This window comes from Pseudochaenichthys georgianus, chromosome 12 (genome assembly GCF_902827115.2).
Source record: "Pseudochaenichthys georgianus chromosome 12, fPseGeo1.2, whole genome shotgun sequence".
NCBI classification, from domain to species: Eukaryota; Metazoa; Chordata; class Actinopteri; order Perciformes; family Channichthyidae; genus Pseudochaenichthys; species Pseudochaenichthys georgianus.
In genome coordinates this window covers 22,715,503-22,733,562 of record NC_047514.1, presented here as the reverse complement: position 1 = coordinate 22,733,562, position 18,060 = coordinate 22,715,503, and the positions used below count along the sequence as shown (strand labels likewise).

Sequence of the window (18,060 nt, the reverse complement as noted above, 5' to 3'; positions counted from 1 at the left end):
AAAGGATCCGGTATGGAGTACAAACTCTTTTCTAAGCGGATTTGATCAGGAATCAGGGACAGTTTTGAAATCTATCTATCTTTGTGTGTATGCAATCTGAGCGGGCATTTTACAAACTGTTGCCGTAATCGATGAAATAATTGTGATATATTTGAGTTGAGACTGACTCACGTATTGCTTAAAAACATCCTCAGCCAGAGACACTGACATAAGACTTCACCTACATTCACTCTGAACACAGTGTAAAATATTCATGCTGTCACCGCCTCACTGCACAGGAACATATTGAATCATAGGCTTTTCTAGGCTAAGTTCTCCTGAATACAGGCGCGTGTGTCGAGAATCAGTGGTGGGTTTATCAGCTCTTAAACTTCTTCAAACCCTGCACACAAATGATGGTACAGTATGTGCTTTTATCTAAAGGGACAAACAAAGCCATCTCCCACTCTGCCTGTCACTTTTATTCAGTGACAGCTCCACGGTTCACTTTTAAAAGCTTAATTGTGTGGGTAAAAGCTGAAGGCAACAACAATTAAACCTGTGTCATCCTGACTCAACAGCTCGGAGGACGTTGTGTTGTTTTTCTTTCTTTCTTTACAGATAATTGAATTGTCTTCATCCGAGTCCCACAGAGAAAGGCGGTGACAGATATAGGAGAGAGGTGGGTGCCGTGCCTCTGAGTGTTATGAATCTTCACGGGAAAGCTCATATAAATGTTGGAGAATGTAATCCTTAACACACGTTCGTGAAACGAGGCCGGAGTATGCGCCTCGTAATGCTCCTTCATTTAAAATAATAAGCGTATATCAAAATGTGTGCATCAGATGCTCTCGGTGGGCCTTGATACCCAATGTGTGTGTTTTTGAGAAGCAGTGTGTTGGGAGGTCAGCTGTCAGTCCTCGGCTTCCCCCCCACCCTACCCGTGTGACTGCCCCAGAGGCTTTTGACTGCACGGTCACACTGAATTCATTCAATAACAAATAATGGCAGATTGAGTTTATTTTTATGAGATACGGTGTGTTTAATTCATGTGCTACAGCAATTTAGAAACGTATATGTAGTTCCTTCAAATTAAAAGAGTGATAAAAGACACAATGAGGAGGATTTGTCGTTGCGATTTGGTGACAGAATACTCAAAATGGCCCCCCTGTGAAGCTGATGAAAACCAGGTGTTATGATGGACGGCCCCTGTTTTGAAATCCTGCTTTTTCAAACGGGTTCTTACTTAGAGCTATCTTTTTTTGTCGCTCAACTTTTCGACACTTCAGATAAGCTACAGGGTCGAAACCTCGTACTAAAGGTTGTTGTAGCGTTTGCATTTAAATGTCTCGTTCTGTCTATGTTAGATATAGCCGTGCTTTCATCTACCTTTGCAAACTCTACCAGAGTTTCTAAAAACAAATTCATGTTTCTTTTTTCAAACATGAATTTGCATCCCTCAATTTAATTCCATTTCCCTATTCTGCTCATTTCCAGGTTCATATTTGTACAGTATGTTCTGCTCCTGCTGTGACGTGTTTACATGCTTTGTTGTTGAATCCTCTTTAAAACAGCGTACGTATTGTGGCCTGCTCTTGTCTCTCCCTCTGTCCCTCCTCCTCCCATCTCCCCTGATACATAAGTAGTAATGTAATAAAGCAGCGTTGCATGGCGCTCACTGCAGCATCTGCCCACTCTTCAGTGTCCTTAAAGCGGCACCACCTTACTAACATGACTCCTGGGTGGGAGGATGCCTTTAGTCCCAGTCATCTCATTAGTCATCGCCTGTGTTGCTGCGGTACAAATGGGAAGATTATGGATGTGGTGTCTCTGTTGTTAGCTGGATTTGTCCTAGCCGCATTAATGCTAATCAGGAGCAGTCAATGGCTACTTAGCAATCAGTCACGTTATGGACCTGGTTTGTCTTTGATTTACAATTTACAAAAACACAGGTTAGTGTACAGCAACATAATGCATTATACATCATGATTAGCATTGCAGGAGTGTTGCCCTATGTGAAAGGGCTTTCTGTATGTTGTGCAGTTTGTCTGCAGCTTGACCAGAGGACCTCCTAGAACTAACATGAAAACATTGATCCTATCCTAATGGTTGAATAGACTTAATTCAGTCTCAAGTATTTATAGGATGAGTCTGGTTTTGTTCTTTATTTTTTTGTTCTTAAAACATGACTACAACCAGCAGGGAAATTACCCAACTAACAATAATAGTGTGTATCAAAAGCCGTGTTGGGTGTAACGCGTTACAAAAGTAACGGAGTTACAGTGATATATTACTTTTTGCTGTAACGAAGTAATGTAACGCATTACTAATGCAATGTGGGTAATATATTACCCACAATGCCCAGTGACGCAGTTACAACACATTTGAACCCGAAATTAAATGGTGTTTTGTTTTTTAAGAATGTACTAACATAGCGAGACATTCCGACACCAGACAACTTGTGCGGGTAGATTAGTAAACCTGGTGTTTACCCTTCAGGCTTCGCGCCGGGATCTTCGGGGCAGTTGCATGTTGTGCACCCTCTATTCAAAAAAGAGAACGGAGTGAAAAATACAAACAACAAATTGTGTCAGGTGCGCGTGACCTGCTCCGCTGCGCGTGCATCATTTCCAAAGTGCTTCCACAGCAGTGACACACATCTGTGGATAATCATTTATACGAAAATGGTTAAAGCAACCATCACTAAACGCCAGCACCACTGCATCTACTGCAGACCGTAGCAACAGGTCGGATGGGGACATCACGTTACCCTCCATGTGGACACTAGCTTACTCCCGCCTGACTCGCCGCCCTCAACCCCGGAGCAGCACTCTTCATCGCCCGAAACACCGCCGCCCCTCTGCGGCCCGCAGGTGCCAGCCAGGATACCACGGCAAAAGAGAGAGAGCCTGCCCAGGTAGATCTAAACAAGTACCCGCCTGCACAGTGGGGTTAGGCGGTCATTTTGCAGCTCGTGGTATACAAATAGACAATGGCTAGAATATGTGAAAATAGTGCCATACTCTGCCCTGCCTGTAGAAATGTTGGGTCAAATATAATGCACACAATAGCACAGATGCCTTCACCACGAATGGCTACAAAAAGATCTCATATCCCAAGCTTATCAACAAGCTGATGTTGCAGCTGAAATGTTCTCCAGGTCACAAAGTCAACCTCACATGATGATGATGTGATCCAGTTTTGAAGCACAGTAAATATTCTCTTCCCAGAGTATATGATGGGACCAAGGTGATGTTTAGTAGGCTACATGGTTTTAATAATACTTTTGCTTTTCAATGTTTGCCATTTCAAACCATGAGCTGATTTAAATAATATGTGCCTTGATCTACAATATCTTCTCATTTGTTTTATCAGTACAGTTTTGAAGCTGTTGTGCTTTTCTTTGCCACAGTCCACTTTGGACGATATGAGATATTTCAGGATTGCACTTTTAACCCACTTGAAATGTTCTCACTTGCTTGGTTTCAAAACATAACAAATGCTATAATCTGTTCATTGGGACCATCAATGCTATCTGTCATTGCTGTTGCCGGCCACTATTGCTCATGTAAACCTGCTACTGCTGCGCCCCCTGTAACCTCAGATGCACCCGGAGTCATGTTGTTCTGGAACCGGGCCTGCACACGGCCATATACTAAACACACTACAGAGCCCATTCCGTGTCCTGTTAGTGTTCACTTCCTGTCTGCCTTCTTCTGGTGATTTATCTGACGTCCAGCGCTCTGTCGTTTAACCTCTTGTCCTTTCTCTTTCTTGATCCTCCTTAGCAACCTTCATTATAGTCCTTGACAGCGGTCTGTACTGCTGGATTAACAACGTGTCACATGTTAAGAATTTACAATCAGAATGGAGTATTCAACTAACCCGTGTAATACAAGTTGTTAGTAGCCTTAAGGGCCTACACAGTTGTTATGCTGCTATACCACATCGCCCTTCACTGGATGTATAATGAGCTGCACTGAACTACATTTCAGCATTTAAAATACCTAGCTATTCTTTTGCGGTTATTTTGGTGAAAGTAACTCAAAAGTAACTAAAGTAGTGTAACTCATTACATTTCAGAGACAGTAATATTGTAATGTAACTTATTACTTTCAAAAGACAGTAATATATATTACATTTTGGAAGTAACTTGCCCAACACTGCTCAGAAGCCACACACAGTATAGCTTGTTTGTTGAGCGCCAAAGAGCTTTATTGTTGTCATATCAAACAATAAAACACAATGGGCTTCTGCTGAACAGATGAATCAGGCTTTGACTGAACAGTACATATTTGTTATTAGGTTCAGCTCATTGTTTGGGTACTGTCATGGGAGTTCTTGATTTCTTCTTCTGACACCATGCAATTTGAAAATGAGAATAAAGACTGGTGAAAAGATTTGCATTTGTTCACCACACTATGGTTTCTGATGCCTTGTTTCACTTCCTTCTCTAAATGCAGTGGCTGTAGTAGTGTCCCTGTGAACGGTCTGAGTCACCGACGACCTGTAACACAGAGACATTTATATCCCAACAGCTCTCAGTATGCAACCTTTTGAAGAAGTGACTCTCATGATAGCATTCTCCACCTTCTAACTGTATAACCTGAAACAACCACACACACACAGACACACACTCGTCTGGCTTTACTTTGATTTCATTGATTCTTACTGATGCCCTGTCCTCCATAGTAACTCCGATGGCTACCCACGATGGCTACTTACAATAAGAGCTACAAGACCAAACAAATATCGACATCGATTTGCATGATTGCATTTGCAGTGATTTTTCATGCAAAATTAAGAAGAAATATAGATATCTCTTTTTTTTTTTCTTAGTTTTAAATCGTGTGTAGGTGGAAAGCCTTGGGTAGGATTGAAAAACGAAGACATTTGAAGTCAATGCATTTGATTGTTAGAAACTGGGATGGACATTATTCCCCATTAATCCGACATTTTATAAACAATACTCTGATCATCTTGAAATGACAAATTGGTTATGACACACCGATGACATTACACTATCACATTCCTAAAGAAGACAGCTTAGTTCCCCTGGCAGTCATTTGTTGTTCCCGCACATGGTTTTTGATTGGTTAGAAAAAGCTTCCAGAGCTTCCAGAGCTGCATGGTTTCTCATAACAGACAGGAAAGCCCATACCGGTATATCCCTCTGGATTCTCCCTTCTTATTCCTCTCCTCCCCAGTTTTCCTCTCACCCCTCATCTCTTCTCTCTGACTATGCACCTGCCTCTCTCCACCCCCCCCCCCCTGCTACTCACTACTTCCCTCCTCACTTCCTCTCTCGCTCCGCCTTCCTGCAGGTTTGTGAGTGTGCATGAAGAGTCCCACTGATGAGATCAATTATCTATCAGCCGTCACAAAACTATTGATGTAATACACAGACACACAGGCGTCCCCCCCCCCCCCCCTCCCCCCTCCCTCTCTGCAGCTCCTTTGTCCCGCAGGCCTTGGGGAAATCAGAGACTCTGAGTACGCCGTGAGCTCGATTGTGTTTGTGAAATGTTCAAGTCATGCCCTAATATGGGAGCTGTTTAAGTGTGTGTATATGAGAGGGAGCGTGTGTGTGCATCTCCTCTCCGTCTATAAAGCTCCAAAGACTTGTCCCTTTCCCATGGGGTTACGCCCGGTGGAGACGGCCATCATTCTTCTGTCATTCGGCTTTTTGTTGTCATTACACATTGCTCTCTTCCTCAGCAACCGCATCCTTCATGCTGTCTCCCTCTTTTTACGTTTGATTCCCCCTTTTCGCTCCTCTCCCTCTGCCTCTCTCCCTCTTCAATTCCCCCCCGGTCGAAGTGTTTTACTGGTTGTTTGTTAAAGTGTAGAAGCATAACGTGCTGCCCCTTCTCCCCCGTTTCCTTCCCGCCCCACTGGGGGATCGTTGGAGTGCAGCTTGTCCTTGTTTGCCACTCTTCTGTTGCATGATTTAAAAGCTGTGTGTGTGTGTGTGTGTGTGTGTGTGTGTGTGTGTGTGTGTGTGTGTGTGTGTGTGTGTGTGTGTGTGTGTGTGTGTGTGTGTGTGTGTGTGTGTGTGTGTGTGTGTGTGTGTGTGTGTGGTGTGTGTGTGTGTGTGTGTGTGTGTGTGTGTGTGTGTGTGGTGTGTGTGTGTGTGTGTGTGTGTGTGTGTGTGGTGTGTGTGTGTGTGTGTGTGTGTGTGTGTGTGTGTGTGTGTGTGTGTGTGTGTGTGTGTGTGTGTGTGTGTGTGTGTGTGTGTGTGTGTGTGTGTGTGTGTGTGTGTGTGTGTGTGTGTGTGTGTGTGTGTGGAGCACTTAATGGCTTCGTTCTCCTGCTATTTTTCAATCTTTCACCCAAGAAAGCAGACTCACACATAGCAGCACAGCCACTCACGTAAACACACATTGAATACAGAATGTCACACATGTCGTCCTCTCTTTCCTCACACGGACACACTCTGAAGGTGGTGCATTACTGAGTCTGAACCCAGCATTATATTCCTCTCCATTATCCTGCCATTTGACAGTTAATGTTGCGCGAGGCGAGAGGAAGAAAGAGACCTATAGCTTCCACACGTACCTTCTTTCTCCATGCACATATCTTAGCATAAACACTGCAACCACACCAGGAAGTATGCACAATATGTATTTGTTTTCAGGCAGTGATATGCATATGAAAGAGGAGCAGGCACTATTTCCCGCCGCCTCTCCTCTCACACGGAGCCAATTATTGCACAGAAAGCTCTCTGTCGTTGGTCAGAGCCTCACAGCTGCAGTAAACATGCTGCGCTGGATGTATTACCTCAGTATATAAAGTGTACCGTGGGGACGAAGTGCAGCCACTGCGATACTTTAATGTCATATTAATGGGAATGTTTTCAAGATGTCAGTTCGTTTTTTACTTATCACTGAATTGCAAAATTAATCAAACACCATTTTGCTCCTTTTTTTTATTGGAATTCTTTATCATAAAAACATTTGATTGAAACACATGTACGATGCACACGATGAGGCAGTTCATCAAAGAGGCCATATTATGCTTTCTAGTTTGTTCCTTTACTGAAGTGTGTTCTATAGGTTCGTGTGCATGTAAGAACGGCAAAGGCTAAAACCCCTGTGCTTCTCTCCCACACACTCAATTAATAATTATTGAAAAATATGTATAAAATATACAATTTAGAAAGATATGAAAAACTGTAACGTTAAAATCAAACTGTTTATTGACGTGACACAGTTTGTACAGCATATTCAGAGCCAAGTTTAAAACATCTCATTTAGGAGCTATCTAATCCCCCAGCTACAGGACTGCATATCAGATTTCATTTAGCATGAACAATACAGTCAGCGTGACATTATTAATGACTTTATTCAGACTGTACAGCTCTTGTCTCTCCTCCTCACTTGCCCACAGGAATGTTATGAATGGCCATTACCCCCCCCCCCCCCCCCCCTCTCTAGGATAAGTGCTCTCTCATCACTTTCTCTCGTTATTGTTTTGTCTGACATCTAATGAGCCGCTGAAGTGGGGCACTACACCCACTCTCCAAACTGATAAACACGGCTTGGTTTGGTTGTGTTTCGCCATTCACAATCTGGCTTTAGATATCTGTGAGTCGATGTGCGTAGACCCTTAGAGCAGGAACACTTTAACGATGTCAGACGTTTTATCTGAGAGTGCTGCTTTTGATCAGAGTCGGGATATGACGTTTACATGGGAAAAGATAAAGCTGGGTTTTCATTTCCCTGTGTGCACGATCATAAGGATATCCATGTTTTTCATCCGATGCCTGCAGCATGCCTTTGAACCAGCGGTGCCACTTATTTCTGTGCCGACCGAGTTACCTCAACACTTAATGATCACAGGTGGTGCTGTCTGTAGCTGCTCCATCTCAGCATGGCAATACATAAAATGAGCGACAATTCCATTTCTCCCACAATATTGTTTTCTATGTTATGCCTCGACTGTGCCATTTTTCAATTCCTATCACAATGTGTTGGAGCGCTAGCCAATACAAGCACAAGTGTAACATAGTGATGTAACAATGTTCTGGAATTAAACAAATGAGTGTGGGAGGGAACTTGGGGATTTTAACCTTTGCACACACAAAGACCTTTAGAACACATGGACAGGAAAGGTAAAATCTAAATGTATTTTCTGTCATGTGACTGAGACAGAGAAAATGAAAAGCTTGTGTTCTCTTTGTCCACATGTTTTGCTTAGAGCTGCACCGATAAGTCTTTTAACACTAAGAAAAAACGATATAAAGATGTCATGCTTTCTCTGTTTATGTCAGAGTAAATTGATTGTCCTTTAGTTTTTAAAGCTGTTTTTTTAACTAAAAGTAGACATCTAAGGACATGACCCATGCTTCTTAGTTTCTGATTGATATCTTTTCTCATTGTTTTGCCATTTTATGCAGTAAACTATTAATATAGACACAATCTGCATACTTAAAATATTCCTTATGGTTCCGAGAGGTCAGTTAATCTAAGAGGTGCATTTTAGCTTTCCATGTCCAGTCCTTTTTCTCAGAGGAACTTCCTTCACATCCTCGTCTTGCTGGGCTCTTCCAGACCAGTTCAGGCCATCTGGACGTTTCAATGTCCAGCCAACTTTTTTTTTTTTTTATGTCACATGTCGGCAGAGCAGAGACCTCTCTTGGGCGACAAGAGCAGAAATATAGCATGCTGGTCAAAGAGCAAAGGGGAAAGACGCAGAGGGGAGGGGAGAGGAGAGGAGAGGAGAGGAGAGGAGAGGAGAGGAGAGGAGAGGAGGGGAAACTGCAACAAGGAAGGAGAGACTCTGCGGTCCATTGCCTAGCAACAAAAATATCCCTCAGTGTCATGGTGTTGGGGTCGATAAAATGGAAAAGAGGGGACGTGAAAAGGAATAGATTGAAGGGGTTTTGAAGAAGGTGTTGAGACGTCAGTATCAAATGGAACGTTATTAACTGTGTTTACATACATAGGTTTTATGTTACTGTGACAGAGAGGTCAGAGGTCAGTCAGTGAGGATTAGACACATGTGTCAAAAGCTTGATTCAGACATTTTGATTTTAAATCCATAATGTTGTGCCATTTTCTTTTTTTAAATGTCTATTAATTCTGTTTTAAAACGGTTTGTTTGCTGCACATAAAGATAAGACTACAATAATTGTATTAGTATTATATTAATTGTGGACTTCAATTAATGTCATGACTTGTGTTATCCAAACATTTCAAATAACTGCAATAAGTCCAAAATCAAAATATATTGAAAAAAGATAGACTGTGCATTCATATTCAAAATGTATAATGCTTTATTTATCAAACCAAATAATCTGACAAACTCAAAAGTTAGATTTATCAAAGAAAGTTGCTTTAAAGACAAAATATGAAGTGTGATGAAATCATTTTAAGTTTTCGGACGATGACCTTAATAAATGATGACAAGAGACATTCAAAGTTTTATTTGAAAGCCCTAAAAGAAAGTAGAAATAGCCGAGACATATAATACCCATGTAACAGCCAAACATAACACATTTCTACACAACAAACCAACCAGCCAACGCTTATTGCATCATTCAAATTATGACGTTTAGACTCTTCTGCAACCACTACTTAAATACTTAATCAGGTACCATACTTATTGCTGAGGCTGCAAAAAGGGGCTGGACTTCACCAACATGGAACACCCTGCGAAAGAAGCATCACTTGGACGATAACAATTGGAACCATTTATTGGAGTTGTACGTGCTCACAGAGGGTTCGTTCTGTTCTCACCATCATTACGTGTCCTCTCTCTCTCATGCTCGCTCCTCTCCAACGCTGTGTCTGAGAGAGGTGAGTCAGCAAAACACGGATAATTGGAGCGATAAGTAGAGGGTGGCAGATGCAAGAAAAAAAGAATAAAAAGCAGGTTTTCACCGTGTCATTCAATCATTGCAAAGTAATTATTGATGATGAAAGAAGAGATGATGTACAGGTGAAGGGCTGCTGAGGACAGATGTGTTGTACCTCGTGCTGTTGTGTTCACATGGTTCCTCTTCTCCTCCGCGATGATGGCCGCCTCTAATGTATTTACGACCTGCTTATTACTGTCTGCCACAAGTCATGGTTTGTCACATGCCTAACTTTAAACATGTCTGTCTGTCTCCCAGCTAATCTCCAGTGACGCAGATGGGGCCATCCAGAGGGCAGGACGCTTCAGGGTGGAGAACGGCTCTTCAGATGAGGTCCAAACTAAATTGTCTTTTAACACTTTTGTGCACATGTGCATCCAATCCATCCACTTACCCATAGCACAGTAAATAGAAAAAAGATCTCGGATTATGATCATTTTCGATGCCATAGAGTTGCCTTGCGTTGTCCTGAAACGCGTGCATACAGAGACAGAATAAGAGAAATAAAGGTGTGAGAAAAGAGCAAATATAGAACTATAATAGTTATCATTATTATTGATTTTTATTTATTGTTATTATCATTACGCATTTATTATTATAATTATTAATATTAACTTTTTGTAGGTATTATACAATATACACAAAATGAAGTATTTACAACAATTTAACGATAGAAATAAGAAATTAAAATGTGTATGTGTATGTGAGGTATATCGGAATTCAAAGTCAAAAAGCTGGGATGGTAAAACATTTTTAGATGAAGACACATTATTATATTTTATATTTATTTTATTAACGGTGACTTAAAGCAATAGTTTGAAAGGTACAAAATATGCTTTTTTGCTGAAAGTTAGAATCCTATGTCGTCACGCTAAATGTGAACCTATGGTAAGGATTAGCTTAGTTTAGCATAAAGTGGCAACTGGGAAAAATGTCCTGGCTCTTTCAGAAATGTGTATACAGCAACTCTGTACACTTGTGTTTGTATTGAGTTTTCACAACAATAATAACAGAACAACATGTGAACCTAAAGAACAAAAAATAATACACACAAATCAGTTATAAAATAAAGCACAATAATTACTAGTTGTCTAAAGTCCTTCAATATTCACACATACTGTACAGCAGGTGTCACCAACTACATTTGTCCAAGGGCCACAATTAATCCAAGAGACACTTTCGGGGCCAGAGATTTATATATATATATATATATATATATATATATAATATATATATATATATATATTCATATACTGTATATATAATTGATTGATTTCTTTTTTATAAGCCTGTATCCGGGGTAATAAAACTGAAAGCAGTCCTGATTGGCAGGAAAAGGAATCAACTTTTGTATTAATACCGTGTCCTGATTGGTGGGAAACGGTTGCAGGATGTAAGAAAATTGTTTGCCAGGTACGCATATCTGAAATAATGTATGCGCTGCCATTTCCCCACATAAACATAACAGTCTGCAATGAAACGGTTGTCTGCTGTGTGCTCCACTTCCTACTTGGCGAACCGGTAACTTTCTTGTTAACCCGTTTTGGTTAAAAAACAGAATAAGGTCGGTTTTTCCGTTTTGGTTTTAAAACAGAAAAACAAAAAAAACAACATCGTTTTTTAGTTTTTCCTATTTGGGTTTGAAATGGAAAAACCAAAGAACGAACCATAAACTTCTCCTCATATTTTTCTAAAAGTAATCATCATCTTTTTATATATATATATCACCTATACAGCACCTTTGGGAATGTAGTGTCTTGATCAAGGACACAACTACGTTTTTTGACGAGCCTGGGGCTCGAACCCGTGTAACTCGAGGTGACATGAGTGGGGGGCGAACGCACTGACCACTCCGCCAACGCCACAGTCACCCCCACCGTGCGGACCGGATCAGAATGTCTGGCGGGCCACCAGTTGATGGTCACTGCTGTACAGGAATGAATTAGTCATTCACTTACTCATTGGTGTCAACCATGTAAATATTCCACTTTTCCCATTTCCTATTGAATGCATTCTCTTGGATTCTCAAAACATATGTCAACTTTTCCATGACAAAAAGATCTCGAACAATTTCCAGCCACTGCTCCTGATTCGGAGCGTTCACATTAAGCCACTTCCTAGTTATAGCTTTCTTACTCGCTGCAAGTAAAACCTTAGTCAAATATAGATCGCCTCCCATCACAACATCCTTAATGTTCCCAGGATACATCACCGGGCAGGTATTTGGGATTCCATACCCCATAATCATTTTGACAACTGCATTAACCTTCTCCCAATATGACCTTATCTTTGTACAGTTCCAGAAAATGTGCGAGTGGTCAGCCTCCATGTTCCCACACAACCTCCAACTCTGTTGGCAACTTTTAAGCTTACTCATTAAAACATGTATTTAAATTGTACCAAAAAATGCATTGTTTGCTTGATGGGAAGATATTTGATGGTGCTTTTATTCTCAAAACGAAGTAAGAATTGGAGAACAAAGAAGCTGGGATACAGATTTCTTATCATTTGAAAAGAGCCATGCTAGCTGTTTGCAACCCCTGCTGGCTCCTATTTATCACACACAGCTATGTCAGTTTCACAGCAGTGTATGTCTATTTTGGTGACCTGTCCTCATGTGATTCGCTGCCTAGCTTTTGTCTCACATCTCGGTATGGATTAGTTCCATCGTGACAGAATAGAAACAGAAACCACACAGTCTGTGGCTCACTGTGGTCAGGCTGCGTCTGATTTCCTGACCTGAGAGTTTTAATCGTTACTGCTGCATTGTGCAACAGTTGTTCAGAGAAGACCGCTGTGACTCAAGCTGTGTGTGTGTGTGTGTGTGTGTGTGTGTGTGTGTGTGTGTGTGTGTGTGTGTGTGTGTGTGTGTGTGTGTGTGTGTGTGTGTGTGTGTGTGTGTGTGTGTGTGTGTGTGTGTGTGTGTGTGGTGTGTGTGTGTGTGTGTGTGTGTGTGTGTGTGTGTGTGTGTGTGTGTGTGTGTGTGTGTGTGGTGTGTGTGTGTGTGTGTGTGTGTGTGTGTGTGTGTGTGTGTGTGTGTGTGTGTGTGTGTGTGTGTGTGTGGTTTGTGTGTGTTAAAAACAGGCTTTGGACTACACGCCAGGAACCTGGAGGAGAACCGATGTCCATCTGGAGAATCCAGAGTACCACACCAGATGGTTCTTTAAATACTTCCTGGGAAAAGGTCAGTGGTGCTCTGTTAAAAAACACACACACACACCAACCCACACACACAGTAAGTGTTACACAGAGGGCTACATACTGTAAGGCTGATTCCTTCTGGTCAACTTGTTTGTCGTTGTGCTAGTCTGACCTTTGGACAATCGCTGGTGGTACTTTGAAGTAGAAAAGTGTTTCTAGGCCAATATTTGTGGGGGTCTGGGGGGGGATTTGTGTAAACACACACAGTATTTTCAAAGGCCTCAGAATAGTGCTGCTATCATGTAAAAGTTGGCATATGAACGGTGGTTGACGAAGCAGTTTTTAGCAAATTGGGTGGTGGAGACTGGCTCTCATAATCGGTTGTTTAGATGAAGACAGCTAAACACAAGAGTTCAAAAAGACTGGTCTTTTTAATAGCCAAATCATTTTATCATATTACTGTAAAACACATCCAATCACGTTTTCCGTGGTGCCTTCTAATTTTGGAAATGCATGAATGGGCTGGTCTGGGCTGTGTATGTAGCTTTCAGTATAAAACAATCTGCTCAAAAAGATTTTGCTGCATATTTGTATTTGTATCATAATTGAAGTTACCAGTGCACCGGTTGGTTAATCCACGGTAACGTGCATCAATTGATTTGATGAAGATTTATTTCGTTGAACAACAGCTCAAGAAACCATGGGTTAATGATAAAGGAGAGCCACATAAATCAAACATGGTCTGGATCTCTTCCCTGGTCCACAGGACACTTCTTATGAAGTCAGTCACGTCCTTACTCTGCACCACTCTTCATTCAGGGCCAAAACGTGTTAGCATCCAGCAATATCCCCACAGGGACTCTCAAACACACTCTAATCCCATACTGCGCCCGGGGAGGAAGCCCTCGAGGACACACACGCACGGCAGAAAGAATTGCCTCCAACAGATAACGCAATTAAGATCGGACTGTTGGCTCCTGAGATGAGCCTGGCGCTCTGCAGCAGGCAGGCAGGAGCCATTCACTGTGATTGTTAAAATATATATATTTAGAAGTGCTCCTTTCACCTTTGCGACCCTCATCGTCTCTCCGTCCTCATTATCACTGCGCCTCGCTCACAGTGTGGGCGGCACAGAAAGGTGTGCAACAAAAGATCATTGTCCGGGGTTTCTTTACCATGACTCGAATCATATGCAGCTCTAACAGGATGAGGTAAAGGACGGATGAATGGAAGGGATAGTGAAAAAAAGTGAGAACATTTCTCCTCCAGCCAGGGTGTAATCACGGTGTGGCATGGGCAGTTTAAAATGTCGCCATGTCTCCAGAAAGTTGGCTGCAAACCTGTTTGGACTGCAGCTGAGCCATCTGCGTCTCACAGCCGGAGCAGAGCCGACTGCATCGTACAACACATTACCAGGCCAGGGCCAATCATTCTAACACTGGCACTTCCTGTGTAATGAAGCATCCAAAACAAAGGCTCCAATTCTCCACGTCTTGATGATTAGGTGCAGAAGAACAAACGTTGTTTCCTCATTGTCTTGCGTAAGGTACGAAGACAACTCTGATTACAATTTGCTTTTCTTCCCAAATAAATAAAAGCTCAAGCTGTGTAAACTAATACCTGTATAATTGCAAGCCGACCATGCGAAGTCATCGCTCACCTGAAGCATGAAAACATTGTGAATGGAGAATAAAGAGAGCTAAAAGCCGAATGGAGAGAGAAAATGTGGACTAAAGAAAACATTAGAGGGAGAGAAAGCACCAGAGGGAGGACAAAGGAAGGGACGGCGATGCAGAGAGATATCCTGCGTCTAATTGGGTTTGGAGGTCTGTTCAGCATTGTTTCCCAAGATGTTGCCCTGTCAACCGAAGAAGAGGAGGCATGAATGTGTGAGTCTGCTGCGGAGATCTCTGTCTGCGACCACACACAGAGAGAACTGGTGATGAATGAAGGGATGAAAGAATAGGAAGGACAGAAGACAGAAAAAGCAGGGACACACTGAGATTTGACTGAATTTCGGTGTCCTTCGACAAGTAAATCATCAGTTCTCTGATCACTTTGTACGATACGATAACACTTTGTTGTGAGAGGAGATCTGCGACATGTTTCCCTGCTTTAACGTTCAAAAAGCTCTTTATTGTTCTCGCTGCAGCACCTCTTTTCACCCTCTGTCTGAAACCAGAGGCCAGTCTACTAGTTAGTTAGCTGTCTATCACATACAATGCGTTTGAGGGCTAGCCAATAGAAGCGCAAGTCTTACATAGTGATGTCACTATGTAACGGAGGTAAACAAGAGAAACTCCCTCTGGAGGCACACATTTCAGCCTTTGTAGACCATTGACATGCACACAATCCTATATAACACACTACAGGATGTGGTAACCCATAACAGCATAATAGGGCCTCTTTAAAGTGGGTGTGTGTATAACTGTGTACACTTTCTCTGTCTCCCTCAGTCCACCAGAACTATGTGGGTACAGACGCGGAGAAGAATCCCTTCTACCTGTCGGTCGTTCTCTCGGATCAGAACAACCAGCGGGTCCCTCAGTACCGAGCCATCCTCTGGAGGAAGACGGTGAGATAAACATCTGCACAGTAATGGTGGAACAAGTTCTCAGGTCCTTTATACACGTAAACATAGCACTGAAGTCAGAGGCATGCATGTTGGCGGCTGTGGTCTGTACGGACCTTGCTTGGTAAACAGAGGCGCGCCACTTCAAGTATCCTAAGGGAGAAGTAAGTAGATCATAAAGGTCTACATAGCACTTAACTATTGGAGTCAGTTCCCCTGCTAAAACAAGTTTTGCTAAACAGTGATATTATTTAAGGGTTTTTTTCTCTTGTTTTAATGATTTCATATTTGAAAAGTGTTCCTATTTGACCCTAAAATGTATATCGTTACGACACTACCTATGGAGTTTTTTATGGTAAATCTCTAAGTTCAATTTTGTAGAATAAAAAATACAAACTTTACCTCCAAATATAAGTTGAGGAGAGGCATAAAGTAGCATGAAATGGAAATACTCAAATTAACTACACGGACCTCATTACTTAATGTAGTTACGGTGCTTTGCCTCATTACTCTATCTTTGAGTCTGTGTGCATGTGTATGAGATGCATGTTTATTATTGTGTGTTTGTATACATAAAGTTGTTATTATAAAGTTATTATAGTGACTCAGCTTTAGGACCAAGATAGCTGGGATTTAATTTAGCCTCATCTGTAAACTGATTAGGCTGGTGCACCTCCGCCACCTGATCACATTGATTTGTCTTGTTCCTGGCACACTGCAGCAGGATGTTGTTGTTGTTGTTGTTGTTGTTGTTGTTGTTGTTGTTGTTGTTGTTGTTGAACAGAACAATCTAGTTTGATTTGAATTGCTCCGATTTAACTTTGTGATTTTTTTTATGACTGATAAAAGTAAATATACTGGGACTTTCTTTAGTTGAATACTGAGTTTTGAGGATGTTCTTTGATAAATGAGCAACAGTTGTAATCCCTGATCTGTGTTGTTGTTGTTGGCTCAGGGCACTCTGAAGATCAGCCTCCCCTACAGCCCCACCAAAACACTATCCGTCAAGTCCATCCTAAGGTGAGTGTGCAGCCTGCAGCTCAACACACACTCTGGGCAACACATGTACTGAATGAGAGGGGATATTGTTGGTTATCTAAAGCTGGGCTGAGACATAAAGACTGAAGCAGAGCCTCTCATTTGCCCAGTAGCCGTTAAGGAGCACCGTGTTGTCAAAGCCCCACACACATAATAGATAGTCTATGTACTCTACATGACACAGTGTGTACTGGTGTTTTGGTGCATTCATTCTGTATTTGCCACAAATTATCACTAAATCTATATTAAGAAAATGTCATTTTTGAAAGTCTCTATTGGGGTATGATAACATTTAGTTAGAATAAGATATGCAGCTTGGTCTCACAATGGTAGGACATACCCATAATCATTTGTTATTTCATTTCATTTCAATCAGAAGAAAAGGTTTGGTCCTTTGTGATGAGTGTCTGTAATGCCTACTTTCCCCCTATCGTGCGTACACAAAGATCATTTGGAAATAATGCAAATTTCAAAGGCAACACCAAATGCCATTGATTTTAAATACGTGAAATGGACATAAAGTACATACCAAAAAATAAAGAAACCATTTTAAAAAAACAATTTAAGGTGAAAAGAAAAGAAAAATAAGAGGGATAGTTTTAAGGATTTAAATGTCTCTTGATTTGGTTGGCCGTCAATGTAATGCTGCTGTTAACAATTATCTTCATTATGATGCAAATGTGTTTGAACATTTGGGGAAATGATAATAGTTTTCCAGAGCCCAAGGAGATATATTCAAATATATTTAGGTTCTAGTTATTTATATAATGTATAATAAAACGGCAGCAAACCCTCACTTTTGAGAAGCTATAATCGTTAAATAATAGCACGATCGCTCGAAAAACGACTCAATCTGGAGACTCCTATGTTGTGTTCAGTATCAGATGACCTGAGTGACAGGTAACAGGATATAAGAAGATGCATGAAGCAGAAGATTGGAGATTATAAATTCCTCCGGCCGAGCGCCATCACTCCTCTAAGTGGGGATGAATGAGGACAAGCAGGAAGAGAAATCCCCTGTATCAGGTCTCTCATTTCTCTGTGCAACCCTTACGGCTATTTGTCTTCCATCAATCCTAAGCACTCCCTTTCTTTCTCTTTTTATCCATTACTACTTCCTCCTCTTCCCTTTATCCCAGTGCAATGAACATGGACAGGTTTGAGAAAGGCCCGAGGGAGATCCTCAATGCCGAGATTCAGAAGGTGAGACTCGGAGCAAATGAAATGAAGCACGGGTCCATTTCATGCCAGGCCTGATCAGCAGCATGCACACTTCACACCATCCTCAGGCTGACGGGCTGGTCACTGTTGATTATAATTATTGTGTCCTCTTTCCTCAGGATCTGCTGGTGTTGGAGGAACAGGAGGTATTTTTGATTATTGTCCATTTGATTCTGTATTGATGCTTTTTCTGGTAAAAGTCCTTGACATACTGTTGATACAAGCACTTGGATATTGTCTTTTATATTGA

General features: G+C 41.6%; 1 protein-coding gene across 1 annotated transcript in view; it reads left to right on the top strand.

The window, feature by feature from the left end:
• The window catches only part of garnl3 (GTPase activating Rap/RanGAP domain like 3), a 94,347-nt gene that overhangs the window by 34,318 nt on the left and 41,969 nt on the right, over positions 1-18,060 (top strand). Inside the window, exons 3-8 of the mRNA XM_034095359.2 lie at positions 10,097-10,171; positions 12,923-13,022; positions 15,436-15,554; positions 16,507-16,571; positions 17,729-17,792; positions 17,930-17,956. Coding sequence (XP_033951250.1) covers positions 10,097-10,171; positions 12,923-13,022; positions 15,436-15,554; positions 16,507-16,571; positions 17,729-17,792; positions 17,930-17,956 — 450 coding nt within the window. The remainder of the gene's footprint in view (positions 1-10,096; positions 10,172-12,922; positions 13,023-15,435; positions 15,555-16,506; positions 16,572-17,728; positions 17,793-17,929; positions 17,957-18,060) is intronic.